Source organism: Rana temporaria, chromosome 6, assembly GCF_905171775.1.
Source record: "Rana temporaria chromosome 6, aRanTem1.1, whole genome shotgun sequence".
Taxonomy (NCBI): Eukaryota; Metazoa; Chordata; class Amphibia; order Anura; family Ranidae; genus Rana; species Rana temporaria.
Genome location: NC_053494.1, coordinates 200,113,625 through 200,130,156, shown reverse-complemented (window position 1 = coordinate 200,130,156; position 16,532 = coordinate 200,113,625). Strand labels below are relative to the sequence as shown.

Here is a 16,532-nt window from a genome sequence, read left to right as displayed (position 1 = left end):
ACCATTTTGGTGCGGATGCGATTTCAGCCATACAAAATGTAATGCGGTGTGACTCCTGCGCGAATCGCATGCAGTTTCTGCATCGCACGAGTGTGAACCTAGGCTTACAGAAATAACTCTGTATACCCCTCCGGTCTTGGCTGTACTTGCCTCCTGTGGGTGATGAGCGGTCAGTGATTTAAAAAAAATCGCCAATCTCTTCATTCTCTAGAACTTACGGAACGGATCAGATCGGCTGGCACTGACCAATCAGAAGTGCCCTGACCTGTCCCAGAAGCCCTGCAGAATGAAGAGGGAGAACAGCGGGGATTTTGGGACTGCAACATCAGATGTGTGGACACACGAGTAAAGCGGTTAACAAGCATTTTTAAAAGACGAGAAACTTTTTTTTAAATCCTTTAAATCAGTTTGCAAGTGTTGTCTCACAACACGAGCAGGATTCAAGCCACAGCGGTGTGCAGTACCACGTTTGGCCTGAGGTGGGGGGGGGGGCACCAAAGTCATATGGAAATGCTCGGAAAGACTCAGAAATACACCGTTCCCAAGCCTTTTCGAGGTTTGCCGAGCTGTCCTCGGGCCTTTCCCTGCGTTTCCGAGGCTCTCTGGCGCCCCCCAACTCTGGCCACATGCGGTATTGCATGCGATTAAAGTCAATGTGGAACAAAACCAGGGGATAAAACCAGAAGAAAGGAAAGCCTCCCATAGTGCTGAACTACAGAACACCTCTCTCAAGGATATGAAGTATTTTCCTGTACTTTTTTATAGACAGATATATATATTTTTTTAAGTGAACCATGTTTTTACCTTCAGACCTGGCGTTTTCTGCACGAGATCGAGCACAAACTGTGAGCCCAGAACGGCACCGCTATCCGTAGGGTGGGCCGGAAGTGCCTGGAACCCGGATCCTGGGCCCCGTGGGAAGAGCTGCTCAAACAGGCGGGTGACAACTTGCAGGCTTGGGGTGAGAAGGGTCAGGCTGTGGCTCCCGTCCAGCACACCGTCCCCTGAAACAAAAAACAGATGATATCAGATCTTCAGCACAGCACTGCACCATGTACCCAACAACCAATCAGTGTAAGGGGAAGTAACCCACACCCACCTATAGGAATTATTCTACTAAAGCCAACCTCAGACCTTCCCTTCAGTCTTGGCACAGTTGTTTAAGCTCCTCTCTTGTACTGACACTTCACTGCACACCGTGCATTAGAAGTTACAAGTCAATACAAATTGCCTTATTGCCTGGCTGGAGGATTCCCAATATCCTCTAGCCCAGGAGTCTCCACACTTTCTAAACAAAGGACCAGTTTACTGTCCTTCAGACTTTAGGGGGGTCGTTGGGAGGAATGGTGTCCCATTGTTGGGGGGTCATTGGGAGGAATGGTGTCCCATTGTTGGGGGGTCATTGGGAGGAATGGTGTCCCATTGTTGGGAGTCATTGGGAGGAATGGTGTCCCATTGTTGGGAGTCATTGGGAGGAATGGTGTCCCATTGTTGGGAGTCATTGGGAGGAATGGTGTCCCATTGTTGGGAGTCATTGGGAGGAATGGTGTCCCATTGTTGGGAGTCATTGGGAGGAATGGTGTCCCATTGTTGGGAGTCATTGGGAGGAATGGTGTCCCATTGTTGGGAGTCATTGGGAGGAATGGTGTCCCATTGTTGGGAGTCATTGGGAGGAATGGTGTCCCATTGTTGGGAGTCATTGGGAGGAATGGTGTCCCATTGTTGGGAGTCATTGGGAGGAATGGTGTCCCATTGTTGGGAGTCATTGGGAGGAATGGTGTCCCATTGTTGGGAGTCATTGGGAGGAATGGTGTCCCATTGTTGGGAGTCATTGGGTGGAATGGTGTCCCATTGTTGGGAGTCATTGGGAGGAATGGTGTCCCATTGTTGGGAGTCATTGGGAGGAATGGTGTCCCATTGTTGGGAGTCATTGGGAGGAATGGTGTCCCATTGTTGGGAGTCATTGGGAGGAATGGTGTCCCATTGTTGGGAGTCATTGGGAGGAATGGTGTCCCATTGTTGGGAGTCATTGGGAGGAATGGTGTCCCATTGTTGGGAGTCATTGGGAGGAATGGTGTCCCATTGTTGGGAGTCATTGGGAGGAATGGTGTCCCATTGTTGGGAGTCATTGGGAGGAATGGTGTCCCATTGTTGGGAGTCATTGGGAGGAATGGTGTCCCATTGTTGGGAGTCATTGGGAGGAATGGTGTCCCATTGTTGGGAGTCATTGGGAGGAATGGTGTCCCATTGTTGGGAGTCATTGGGAGGAATGGTGTCCCATTGTTGGGAGTCATTGGGAGGAATGGTGTCCCATTGTTGGGAGTCATTGGGAGGAATGGTGTCCCATTGTTGGGAGTCATTGGGAGGAATGGTGTCCCATTGTTGGGAGTCATTGGGAGGAATGGTGTCCCATTGTTGGGAGTCATTGGGAGGAATGGTGTCCCATTGTTGGGAGTCATTGGGAGGAATGGTGTCCCATTGTTGGGAGTCATTGGGAGGAATGGTGTCCCATTGTTGGGAGTCATTGGGAGGAATGGTGTCCCATTGTTGGGAGTCATTGGGAGGAATGGTGTCCCATTGTTGGGAGTCATTGGGAGGAATGGTGTCCCATTGTTGGGAGTCATTGGGAGGAATGGTGTCCCATTGTTGGGAGTCATTGGGAGGAATGGTGTCCCATTGTTGGGAGTCATTGGGAGGAATGGTGTCCCATTGTTGGGAGTCATTGGGAGGAATGGTGTCCCATTGTTGGGAGTCATTGGGAGGAATGGTGTCCCATTGTTGGGAGTCATTGGGAGGAATGGTGTCCCATTGTTGGGAGTCATTGGGAGGAATGGTGTCCCATTGTTGGGAGTCATTGGGAGGAATGGTGTCCCATTGTTGGGAGTCATTGGGAGGAATGGTGTCCCATTGTTGGGAGTCATTGGGAGGAATGGTGTCCCATTGTTGGGAGTCATTGGGAGGAATGGTGTCCCATTGTTGGGAGTCATTGGGAGGAATGGTGTCCCATTGTTGGGAGTCATTGGGAGGAATGGTGTCCCATTGTTGGGAGTCATTGGGAGGAATGGTGTCCCATTGTTGGGAGTCATTGGGAGGAATGGTGTCCCATTGTTGGGAGTCATTGGGAGGAATGGTGTCCCATTGTTGGGAGTCATTGGGAGGAATGGTGTCCCATTGTTGGGAGTCATTGGGAGGAATGGTGTCCCATTGTTGGGAGTCATTGGGAGGAATGGTGTCCCATTGTTGGGAGTCATTGGGAGGAATGGTGTCCCATTGTTGGGAGTCATTGGGAGGAATGGTGTCCCATTGTTGGGAGTCATTGGGAGGAATGGTGTCCCATTGTTGGGAGTCATTGGGAGGAATGGTGTCCCATTGTTGGGAGTCATTGGGAGGAATGGTGTCCCATTGTTGGGAGTCATTGGGAGGAATGGTGTCCCATTGTTGGGAGTCATTGGGAGGAATGGTGTCCCATTGTTGGGAGTCATTGGGAGGAATGGTGTCCCATTGTTGGGAGTCATTGGGAGGAATGGTGTCCCATTGTTGGGAGTCATTGGGAGGAATGGTGTCCCATTGTTGGGAGTCATTGGGAGGAATGGTGTCCCATTGTTGGGAGTCATTGGGAGGAATGGTGTCCCATTGTTGGGAGTCATTGGGAGGAATGGTGTCCCATTGTTGGGAGTCATTGGGAGGAATGGTGTCCCATTGTTGGGAGTCATTGGGAGGAATGGTGTCCCATTGTTGGGAGTCATTGGGAGGAATGGTGTCCCATTGTTGGGAGTCATTGGGAGGAATGGTGTCCCATTGTTGGGAGTCATTGGGAGGAATGGTGTCCCATTGTTGGGAGTCATTGGGAGGAATGGTGTCCCATTGTTGGGAGTCATTGGGAGGAATGGTGTCCCATTGTTGGGAGTCATTGGGAGGAATGGTGTCCCATTGTTGGGAGTCATTGGGAGGAATGGTGTCCCATTGTTGGGAGTCATTGGGAGGAATGGTGTCCCATTGTTGGGAGTCATTGGGAGGAATGGTGTCCCATTGTTGGGAGTCATTGGGAGGAATGGTGTCCCATTGTTGGGAGTCATTGGGAGGAATGGTGTCCCATTGTTGGGAGTCATTGGGAGGAATGGTGTCCCATTGTTGGGAGTCATTGGGAGGAATGGTGTCCCATTGTTGGGAGTCATTGGGAGGAATGGTGTCCCATTGTTGGGAGTCATTGGGAGGAATGGTGTCCCATTGTTGGGAGTCATTGGGAGGAATGGTGTCCCATTGTTGGGAGTCATTGGGAGGAATGGTGTCCCATTGTTGGGAGTCATTGGGAGGAATGGTGTCCCATTGTTGGGAGTCATTGGGAGGAATGGTGTCCCATTGTTGGGAGTCATTGGGAGGAATGGTGTCCCATTGTTGGGAGTCATTGGGAGGAATGGTGTCCCATTGTTGGGAGTCATTGGGAGGAATGGTGTCCCATTGTTGGGAGTCATTGGGAGGAATGGTGTCCCATTGTTGGGAGTCATTGGGAGGAATGGTGTCCCATTGTTGGGAGTCATTGGGAGGAATGGTGTCCCATTGTTGGGAGTCATTGGGAGGAATGGTGTCCCATTGTTGGGAGTCAATGGGAGGAATGGTGTCCCATTGTTGGGAGTCAATGGGAGGAATGGTGTCCCATTGTTGGGGGGGGGGGGTCATTGGGAGGAATGGTGTCCCATTGTTGGGGGGGGGGGTCATTGGGAAGAATGGTGTCCCATTGTTTGGGGGTCATTGGCAGAAATGGTGTGCCATTGTTGGGGGGTCATTGGCAGAAATGGTGTGCCATTGTTGGGGGGTCATTGGCAGAAATGGTGTGCCATTGTTGGGGGGTCATTGGCAGAAATGGTGTGCCATTGTTGGGGGGTCATTGGGAGGAATGGTGTCCCATTGCTGGGGGTCATTGGGAGGAACCTTTAGGCAGGTAAAGGACCCGGCCAGTTTTTGCGATTCGGCACTGCGTCGCTTTAACTGACAATTGCACGGTCGTGCGAAGTGGCTCCCAAACAAAATTGGCGTCCTTTTTTCCCCACAAATAGAGCTTTCTTTTGATGGTATTTGATCACCTCTGCGGTTTTTATTTTTTCTAACAAACTAGAGCAGGGATCCTCAAACTACGGCCCTCCAGCTGTTGCTTCCCATGAGGCATTGTAAAGCTCTGACATTCAGAGACATGACTAGGCATGATGGGAATTGTAGTTCCTGAACACCTGGAGGGCCGTAGTTTGAAGACCCATGCCCTAGAGAATAAAATGGCGGTCATTCCAATACTTTGTCACACCATATTTGAAAAAAAAATACACTTTTTTGAAAAAAAAACACAACAGTAAAGTTAGCCCAATTTATTTTTAGATTGTGAAAGGTGTTATGCCGAGTAAATTAATAGCCAACATGGCACGCTTGCAAAATTGCGCTCGCTTGTGGAATGGCGAGAAACTTTTATCCTTAAAAATCTCCATAAGGTTGCCATGGTGGGGAGACACTTATTAATGGGTTCAAGCCTCTGCTGATGCGGAGGAGTAGTGCTGATGTAAGGATGTCGGCTCCACTCTGCATCCTTACATTGGGAGGTAGGTTCATGACACCCTGCACTCTTGGTATATAGGCCTCGTCATTCAACCCAGAAGATGCCTGAGGGCATCTAGTGGCAGAAAGGCTAAACTGCAGTGGGCAGCAGTGTAGTGGATGTTAGTTTTGCAGCGTGTGTATGTAAGAAACCCAAAAGGAAATTACCAGCAAAAACAAGGGAGTCTGGCACTGGGCTTTAAAACCACCCCGCTTCATAATGCTCACCCTCTGCTTCTTCCCCCCCATCTCAATACCATGGTATCAGTGCTTGGTGGGAGCTGGGACGGCACCCTTCTGTCGCGTCATAGTGCTTGAGCCTATTGACTAGACACAAGTGCCATCATAGAAGGGGGCCCATGTGCTACTTCCACTCTGAAGTACCAGGTATTTGGTGCCAGCAGCTATAGAAGAACGATTGATCCAAGAGCGGAAAGTACTTTTGTCGATGGTCCGGAGCTGGAATCCTTTACTAGTATAATCTATGTTTAGATACCATACTGGGTCCTTAGGCACAGGGAACGCTCGTACTCACCATGGTCCTGCAGAATATGAGCAAGAGCTTGAACCATTGACTCTAAATCCTCAGTCCTCATTGAGCGGAAGCTGGAAATGAGCAAAGAACAGAATTAGGATTCACAATGGAAAACGCTTTCTTCATATACTCATGTATAGGGTTGTCCCGATACCACTTTTTTAGGACCGAGTACAAGTACCGATACTTTTTTTCAAGTACTCGCCGATACCGAATACCGATACTTTTTTTAAATGTGTCCCCAAATGCAGCCATGTCCCCCCACAGATGCAACCATGTCCCCCCACAGATGCAGCCATGTCCCCCCCACATATATGCAGCCATGTCCCCCCCACATATATGCAGCCATGTCCCCCCCACATATATGCAGCCATGTCCCCCCCACATATATGCAGCCATGTCCCCCCCACATATATGCAGCCATGTCCCCCCCCACATATATGCAGCCATGTCCCCCCCACATATATGCAGCCATGTCCATCCACGTATGCAGCCATGTCCATCCACGTATGCAGCCATGTCCTCCCACGTATGCAGCCATGTCCTCCCACGTATGCAGCCATGTCTCCCCATACCTAGATGCCGCCACCTAGTTAATCAGCGTGCGGGGAACATTACAGCTTTCATTTGAATAGCTGTGTGTTCCCCGCCGCGCCGCGTATAGACACTCCCCCTTGCTCGGGAATGGACGGGTGATCTGCACCTTGATAGACAGATCACCCGTCCAATCCCGAGCAAGGGGGAGTGTCTATACGCGGCACAGAACAGACAGCTATTCAAATGAAAGCTGTAATGTTCCCCGCACGCTGATTAACTAGGCGGCGTTGCGGTATTCGGCGGCTTTAGTATCGGATCTAGCATCGGGGGCATTTGCGGGAGTACAAGTACTCCCGCAAATGCTCAGTATCGGTCCCGATACTGATACTGGTCTCGGGACAACCCTACTCATGTATGCATCCAACAGCCTTATATGGAAGTGCTTGTTCTGATTTTACTGAGCAGTGAGATCATTTTACATGTAACTGACTAAAAAAAGGTTACAGGCCTCTGCCAAGCAAATCTACCTATCAAAGCAAGGATGGTACACCGAGATCCAGGGTGGATATAAATCAATGATTAAAAAAAAAAAACACCACACACACACATTTTTTGGGGGATTTTTTTTTATCAAATTTATGTTAATAAAATATTTTTGGAGTAAAAGACAAATCGAAAGATAGTTTCATATTTACATTAATAATTTAGTTTATTCAGCATGCAGTGGAGCTTAGTTATGTAGCATGAGGGTGTATATTCTGCAATATAAAAAAAAAAAAAATTGGTAAACTAATTTATTGAATCCAAGCTGAGATAACATGCACTGACTGCATTCACACAATTTCACAGTAACCGTGAGATACAACAAAAGTTCAGGAATACTTCTTTATCCCATTGTTGATTAAACTTATGTACATTACAAACCGTATAATTAAATCGGTTCCGATATCGCCGTTTTACTTACCTGACAGCTTATTATTCTAAATAGCAAATCTTCATTTTGTTTGCAAATATTAAAGATTCTAAACACTGTAGCTGCTGACTTTTAATAAGGACACTTAAAAGGAGTTGTAAAGGAAAAATTGTTGTTTGCTGAAATGACTGTTTACAGGGTATAGAGACATAATAGTTAACTGATTCCTTTTAAAAATGATTAAAAATAGATAAAAATCAATCATATAATGTACCTGCAGTTTCAGTTTTGCATGTTTCCTGCTTCTCTGCTGCACAGAGCCAATACAGGGCAGTGATGGTTTGGAAAACGAAACGGATTGGTGCTGTGGGGTTTTAGACACACAGTAATCACACCTCCTTGATTAGTGACCACAGAGAGAAAGCTCCCATGACTTTTTTCATCAGGAAACAGACAACCAGGAAGTGTGGAGATCAGAGAAGGATTAGAGCAAAAACGAGCAATGAGGACATGAAAGCAGGACTGCAGTAAGGTAAAGGAAGCAATTTAGCTAAAAAAAAAAAATTCCTTTAGTGACCCTTTAACTGTCCTAGGCACCCACGATGTCGCCCCACAACCCCCCCACGAGGCCGATCCCTCGATCCTGGCAGCTCCTGGCGCCACCATACTTACTGAGGGAAACAGACAGTGGAGCCTTGCGGCGTCACTGTCCGTTTCCTACTGCGCATGCGTGAGTCTCGCGCCGCTTTTGTGAATGGGCGGCTGCTTTCTGGGATACACACAGTTCCCAGAAGGCAGCGTGCCCCATTCTCCAGAAGACACCGCGAGGAGGAAGAAGACCTGCCGCGGACTATTCATTCAAGTCTGACTTTTCACACTCGGGCGGTGCGCTTACGGGTCGTTCCAAAAAGTCATGCAAGAAGTGGGTTGGGAGCGCTGTATTTAGTGCTCCCAAAATGCCCTGCCCATTGGAATGAATGGGCAGCGCATGAAATGCGATTAGAAAGCGCCGCAACACAGGAGTTTAACCCCTTTGGCCTAAAAGCACTGCTTAAAGCGGAGGTTCACCATAAAACACATCTATATACCATTACATCCAGCATACTTCCGACATCTACAGTATGCTTTTTTTTTGCCGTACATACCGTTTTATTGTTATTTTCCCCCCGGCTTCCGGGTTCTCGCTCCCGTGGAAGTTCCTATTCAGAGGTTAGATGATCGACATCTGGTGAAAAACTTCCCCTGGCGCATAAGGTGCGTCACAAGTTTTCCGAACTCAAGTCGGCTCTATATGGCGCCTGCGCAGTCAGCTCTACACGGCGGTATAGCGCCGTTTAGAGCCGACTCGCAGGTCGGCTACTTACGGAAAACTGGTGACGCGCCTTCTGCGCCAGGGGAAGTTTTTCACCAGATGTCAATCATCTAACATCTGAATAGGAACACCCACTCCCGCTGGAGCCAGAACCCGGAAGCCGGGGGGAAAATAACAATAAAAAACAGTATGTACGGCAAAAAAAAAAAAAAACAGCATACTGTAGATGTCGGAAGTATGCTGGATGTAATGGTATATAATTGTTTTAGGGTGAACCTCCACTTTAAACAGCTGTAAAGCGCCACTAGAATGAGCGGCGCTTTACCACAAATGCGGCCGAAGCCCCAGTGTGAAAGGGGTCTTAGTTGACCTTTTATTTTTCATGAAATGGTGACCTTACCATTTGAGGCAAATTGCCTTGTTCTTGCATTGGGATTGTGTTGGGCAACACAGGCCTGTGCTACTGATGGGAATGATCGATCAACCTGGGTACATTCAGCCTGCTCATACAGCGGTGCTCATAAGTTTACATACCCTGGCAGAATTTATGATTTCTTGGCCATTTTTCAGAAAATATGAATGATAACACAAAAACATTTCTTTCACTCATGGTTAGTGTTTGGCTGAAGCCATGTGTTCAGCTGTATTTGCTTTTTTTAAATCATAATCACAACAGAAACTACCCAAATGACTCCGATCAAAAGTTTACATACCCCAGTTCTTAATACCGTGTATTGCCCCCTTTAACATCAATGACAGCTTGAAGTCTTTTGTGGATGAGGCTCTTTATCTTCTCAGATGGTAAAGCTGCCCATTCCTCTTGGCAAAAAATCCTCCAGTTCCTGTAAATTCTTGGGCTGTCTTCCATGAACGGCACGTTTGAGATTTCCCCAGAGGGGCTCAATGATATTGAGGTCAGGAGACTGAGATGGCCACTCCAGAACCTTCACTTTATTCTGCTGTAGCCAATGACAGGTGGACTTGGCCTTGTGTTTTGGATCATTGCCATGTTGGAATGTCCAAGTACGTACCATGTGCAGCTTCCTGGCTGATGAATGAAATGTTCTTCCAGTATTTGATAACATTCTGCATTCATCTTGCCATCAGAATTGACCAAATTTCCTGTGTCTATGTAGCTCACGCATCCCCAAAACATCAGCGCTCCACCTCCGTGTTTCACAGTAGGGATGGTGGACCTTTCATCATAGGCCTTGTTGACTCTCCAAATGTAGCGTTTGTGGTTGTGGCCAAAGAGCTCAATTTTGGTCTCATCACTACAAATGACTTTGTGGCAGAAGGTTTGGAGTCTTGTCTCTGTGCTGTTTGGTGTATTGTAAGCGGGATACTTTGTGGCATTTGTGTAGTAATGACTTTCTTCTGGCGACTCGACCATGCAGCCCATCTTTCTTCAAGTGCCTCCTTATTGTGCATCTTGAAACACCCACACCACATGTTTTCAGAGAGTCCTGTATTTCACCTGAAGATATTTGTGGGTTTTTCTGTGCATCCCGAACAATTTTCCTGGAAGTTGTGGCTAAAATTTTAGTTGGTCTACCTGACCGTGGTTTGGTTTCCACAGAACCCCTCATTTTACATTTCTTGATCAGAGTTTGAACACTGCTGATTGGCCTTCTCAATTCCTTGGATATCTTTTTATATTCCTTTCCTGTTCTATACAGTTCAACTACCTTTTCCCGCAGATCCTTTAACAATTCTTCTGCTTTCCCCATGACTCAGAATCCAGAAACGTCAGTGCAGCACTGGAGGAAAGATGCAAGGGTCTGTCAACTCATTGACCTTTTATACACAAACACTAATTACAAGCAAACAGATCACAGGTGAGGATGGTTACCTTTAATAGCCATTCAAAACCTTGTGTGTCAACTTGTGTGCACGTTATCAGGCCAGGATATGTAAACTTTTGATCAGGGTAATTTGGGTAGTTTCTGTTGCGATTATGATATAAAAAAAATAATAATAAACACAGTTGATTGATAACAAATGGCTTCAGCCAAACACTAATCATGAGTGAAAGAAATGTTTTTGTGTTATCATTCATATTCTCTGAAACATGGCCAAGAAATCATAAATCATAAAAGATTTGAATGGTCTATGGCCGGTGTCCTGTCGAGAAATGCCCCTTATCGAAAAATGCCTGGACGGAACTGTGCATGCGCAGAACGGAGCCATTGACAGGACACCGGCTTTAGAGAAGAGGAGGTCACTGGGTACAGACGGCGGCTAGACAATCTCTCCAACACTATCCTCCCTCCGACTCCCTCTGCATACACCATAGACATCTATGGTCGGGGGTCAGCTTACTTCTCGAAATGTCACCGAGTTTGTTGATTAGGAAGCACACAAAGCTTCATCACACAGATAACAACGGGCTCTGTTTTTTTAACACCAACTCATTAAAAAAAAAATGCAGAAAAACAGAACTTTGCCTCCCTTGGCAAACACCTCATTTATCCAAGGAAGTGCTGAGGGATCAACTAGCTTTAGAAAGAAGACGAGCTTCTCCGACAATGAACTCAGATCACCTCCACAACCGGCTCAAAACTTTGAGGATCAAACCTTTTATGGGCCCATCACAAACTTAAGGAACCCAATACAATTCTGCCATATTTATAGAGCTTGCTCTCTTAATTTGGATATTTCTATACCTGTCCACATATTATGTACCTGTAAAATGTGTCATTATATATCTCCTCCGGGTATTCTGTCCATCGCTGGCGCCAGCATCAGGAGTAGAGCCCCCCCATCGCTGGCGACAGAAGGAGTAGTGCCCCCATTGCTGGCGCCAGCATCAGGAGTACTGCCCCCCATCGCTGGCGCCAGCATCAGGAGTAGTGCCCCCCATTGCTGGCGACAGAAGGAGTAGTGCCCCCATTGCTGGCGCCAGCATCAGGAGTACTGCCCCCCATCGTTGGCGCCAGCATCAGGAGTAGTGCCCCCCATTGCTGGCGACAGAAGGAGTAGTGCCCCCATTGCTGGCGCCAGCATCAGGAGTACTGCCCCCCATCGCTGGCGCCAGCATCAGGAGTAGTTCCCCCCGATTGCTGGTGACAGAAGGAGTACTGCCCCCCCATCGCTGGCGCCAGCATCAGGAGTACTGCCCCCCCATCGCTGGCGCCAGCATCAGGAGTACTGCCCCCCCATCGCTGGCGCCAGCATCAGGAGTACTGCCCCCCCATCGCTGGCGCCAGCATCAGGAGTACTGCCCCCCCATCGCTGGCGCCAGCATCAGGAGTACTGCCCCCCCCATCGCTGGCGCCAGCATCAGGAGTACTGCCCCCCCATCGCTGGCGTCAGAAGGAGCAGTCACAACAATAGTTCTCCAGACTCGGCACTCACAGGACATGTTAATTCTCCTTGTTATTGGAAAATACAGATTACCCCCCAGTGCTTACATATTACTCTGTACAGCACTACAGAGGTCATTGCAATATAAAAATAATACAAACTTTGCACATGAGAGTCTCAGGTGATCCCAGCACCCCCTCCTCTCACCCGATCCCGGCGCCCCCACCTCTCACCCGATCCGGGCGCCCCCTCATCTCACCCGATCCCGGCGCCCCCTCATCTCACCCGATCCCGGCGCCCCCTCATCTCACCCGATCCCGACGCCCCCTCATCTCACCCGATCCCGGCACCCCCTCATCTCACCCGATCCCGGCACCCCCTCATCTCACCCGATCCCGGCACCCCCTCATCTCACCCGATCCCGGCACCCCCTCATCTCACCCGATCCCGGAACCCCCTCTTCTCACCCGATCCCGGCGCCCCCTCTTCTCACCCGATCCCGGCGCCCCCTCTTCTCACCCGATCCCGGCGCCCCCTCATCTCAACCGATCCCGGCGCCCCCTCCTCTCAACCGATCCCGGCGCCCCCTCCTCTCAACCGATCCCGGCGCCCCCTCCTCTCAACCGATCCCGGCGCCCCCTCCTCTCAACCGATCCCGGCGCCCCCTCCTCTCAACCGATCCCGGCGCCCCCTCCTCTCAACCGATCCCGGCGCCCCCTCCTCTCACCCGATCCCGGCGCCCCCTCATCTCACCCGATCCCGGCGCCCCCTCATCTCACCCGATCCCGGCGCCCCCTCATCTCACCCGATCCCGGCGCCCCCCTCATCTCAGCCGATCCCAGCGCCCCCCTCATCTCAGCCGATCCCAGCGCCCCCCCCATCTCAGCCGATCCCAGCGCCCCCCTCTTCTCAGCCGACCCCAGCGCCCCCCTCTTCTCAGCCGACCCCAGCGCCCCCCTCTTCTCAGCCGACCCCAGCGCCCCCCTCTTCTCAGCCGACCCCAGCGCCCCCCTCTTCTCAGCCGCCCCCCGCGCCCCCCTCTTCTCAGCCGACCCCAGCGCCCCCCTCTTCTCAGCCGACCCCAGCGCCCCCCTCTTCTCACCCGACCCCAGCGCCCCCCTCTTCTCAGCCGACCCCAGCGCCCCCCTCTTCTCAGCCGACCCCAGCGCCCCCCTCTTCTCAGCCGACCCCAGCGCCCCCCTCTTCTCAGCCGACCCCAGCGCCCCCCTCTTCTCAGCCGACCCCAGCGCCCCCCTCTTCTCAGCCGACCCCAGCGCCCCCCTCTTCTCAGCCGACCCCAGCGCCCCCCTCTTCTCAGCCGACCCCAGCGCCCCCCTCTTCTCAGCCGACCCCAGCGCCCCCCTCTTCTCAGCCGACCCCAGCGCCCCCCTCTTCTCAGCCGACCCCAGCGCCCCCCTCTTCTCAGCCGACCCCAGCGCCCCCCTCTTCTCAGCCGACCCCAGCGCCCCCCTCTTCTCAGCCGACCCCAGCGCCCCCCTCTTCTCAGCCGACCCCAGCGCCCCCCTCTTCTCACCCGACCCCAGCGCCCCCCTCTTCTCACCCGACCCCAGCGCCCCCCTCTTCTCACCCGACCCCAGCGCCCCCCTCTTCTCACCCGACCCCAGCGCCCCCCTCATCTCACCCGACCCCAGCGCCCCCCTCATCTCACCCGACCCCAGCGCCCCCTCATCTCAGCACCCCCTCATCTCACCCGATCCCAGCGCCCCCTCCTCACCCGATCCCAGCGCCCCCTCATCTCACCACCCCCTCATCTCATCCGGTCCCAGCGCCCCCTCATCTCACCCGATCCCATCGCCCCCTCATCTCAGCACCCCCTCATCTCACCCGATCCCAGCGTCCCCCTCATCTCACCCGATCCCAGCGCCCCTCATCTCAGCACCCCCTCATCTCACCCGATCCCAGCGCCCCCCTCATCTCACCCGATCCCAGCGTCCCCCTCATCTCACCCGATCCCAGCGTCCCCCTCATCTCACCCGATCCCAGCGTCCCCCTCATCTCACCCGATCCCAGCGTCCCCCTCATCTCACCCGATCCCAGCGTCCCCTCATCTCACCCGATCCCAGCGTCCCCTCATCTCACCCGATCCCCCCTCATCTCACCCGAGCCCATCGTCCCCTCATCTCACCCGAGCCCAGCGCCCCCCTCATCTCACCCGATCCCAGCGTCCCCCTCATCTCACCCGATCCCAGCGTCCCCTCATCTCACCCGATCCCAGCGCCCCCTCATCTCACCCGATCCCAGCGCCCCCTCATCTCACCCGATCCCAGCGCCCCCTCATCTCACCCGATCCCAGCGCCCCCTCATCTCACCCGATCCCAGCGCCCCCTCATCTCACCCGATCCCAGCGTCCCCTCAACTCACCCGATCCCAGCGTCCCCTCAACTCACCCGATCCCAGCGTCCCCTCAACTCACCCGATCCCAGCGTCCCCTCAGCTCACCCGATCCCAGCGTCCCCTCAGCTCACCCGATCCCAGCGTCCCCTCAACTCACCCGATCCCAGCGTCCCCTCAACTCACCCGATCCCAGCGTCCCCTCAACTCACCCGATCCCAGCGTCCCCTCAGCTCACCCGATCCCAGCGTCCCCTCAGCTCACCCGATCCCAGCGTCCCCTCAGCTCACCCGATCCCAGCGTCCCCTCAGCTCACCCGATCCCAGCGTCCCCTCATCTCACCCGATCCCAGCGTCCCCTCATCTCACCCGATCCCAGCGCCCCCTCATCTCACCCGATCCCAGCGCCCCCTCATCTCACCCGATCCCAGCGCCCCCTCATCTCACCCGATCCCAGCGCCCCCTCATCTCACCCGATCCCAGCGCCCCCTCATCTCACCCGATCCCAGCGCCCCCTCATCTCACCCGATCCCAGCGCCCCCTCATCTCACCCGATCCCAGCGCCCCCTCATCTCACCCGATCCCAGCGCCCCCTCATCTCACCCGATCCCAGCGCCCCCTCATCTCACCCGATCCCAGCGCCCCCTCATCTCACCCGATCCCAGCGTCCCCTCAACTCACCCGATCCCAGCGTCCCCTCAACTCACCCGATCCCAGCGTCCCCTCAGCTCACCCGATCCCAGCGTCCCCTCAACTCACCCGATCCCAGCGTCCCCTCAGCTCACCCGATCCCAGCGTCCCCTCAGCTCACCCGATCGCAGCGTCCCCTCAGCTCACCCGATCCCAGCGCCACCTCATCTCACCCGATCCCAGCGCCCCCTCAGCTCACCCGATCCCAGCGCCCCCCCATCTCAGCCGATCCCAGCGCCCCCTCACTCACCTTGTTTCTGGATTTACAGACAACATTTGGATTTATTGCTGTGATGCCATTAGACTCCCAGTCCTCCCCCAGCTCAGGCCAGGAATATGTGAACACAAACATGCAGATCAATCCCATGCCATGAACGCTCCTGAGCAGTCCTGTGATGGATCACATGACAACACAGGACTATGGTTTCAGTTTCAGTAACACAGAGACAAGCCATAAAGCACAGAAAAACACAGACATGGAGCTTACAATACCTTACCCAGTGCCACAAGTTGTCCAGCTCCCACTCGGGTCACCTGCTGCTTCCTGTTTCTCTAATTTCTTTCCCTTCCCCCCTAAGCTACTGGGCAGCCCACTGGGTCAGTGTATGTTTGCCAGCACTCCCCACTTCCGGGTCCCAAGTCTAGTGGAGGGGAGTGAAGCCACAAGGCATTACTTCCGCCTCTCAGTTACCAGAGAGCAAGAGGAGGAGACAGAGAGGCGCTGATAAATACCACAGAGATGACTGTGAGGATCAGGTAGCAATGAATTGGAGGACTGGAGGTTGATTTGTATCCTGCAACTGTTAGGCTGGCCATACAATAAACATTTTTATTGTACAATTTTCCTTCATGCTTCCCTCTGCTGTGCAGCTTTATGGAGATGCTGATGTAAAGGGGTTGTAAAGGAACCTCATCCTTCACTTACCTCATCCTTCCATTTTGCTTTTAAATGTCCTTATTTCTTCTGAGAAATCCTCACTTCCTGTTCTTCTGTCTGTAACTACACCCCGTAATGCAAAGCTGGTGTGAAGAAAGCCTCTTGAGGGGGGAGGGGGCGAGCAGGCAAGTCAGGACGCTATCTACTTTGCAGATAGAGAAAGGAGCTATGTGTTAGTGGGCGTCCTGACACTCCTGCTCGCCCTCTCCCACCAGGAAGAAAGCCTTGCATTACTGTGTTTAGTTACAGACAGAAGAACAGGAAGTGAGATATTGAATTTTGGGTTTTCGCTAGCTGTAATGCCGCGTACACACGATAGTTTTTCAGGTTCTAAAAAATTAAGTTTTTAATGGTCCAGAAAAAACAACGTT

General features: G+C 52.1%; 1 protein-coding gene across 2 annotated transcripts in view; it reads right to left on the bottom strand.

The window, feature by feature from the left end:
• LOC120944152 (serine/threonine-protein kinase 11-interacting protein-like) overlaps nucleotides 1-15,902 on the bottom strand; it is a 55,528-nt gene extending 39,626 nt beyond the window's left edge. The window contains exons 1-4 of one of the 2 annotated variants that reach the window (XM_040358065.1): nucleotides 15,722-15,902; nucleotides 15,475-15,614; nucleotides 6,116-6,186; nucleotides 805-1,004 (exon numbers count right to left, since the gene is read on the bottom strand). In XM_040358065.1, the coding sequence (XP_040213999.1) occupies nucleotides 805-1,004; nucleotides 6,116-6,186; nucleotides 15,475-15,500 (297 nt within the window). In that variant the 5' untranslated portion in view covers nucleotides 15,501-15,614; nucleotides 15,722-15,902. The remainder of the gene's footprint in view (nucleotides 1-804; nucleotides 1,005-6,115; nucleotides 6,187-15,474; nucleotides 15,615-15,721) is intronic. The other variant, XM_040358066.1, reaches the window with a different exon arrangement.
• Nucleotides 15,903-16,532: the final 630 nt, after the last annotated feature.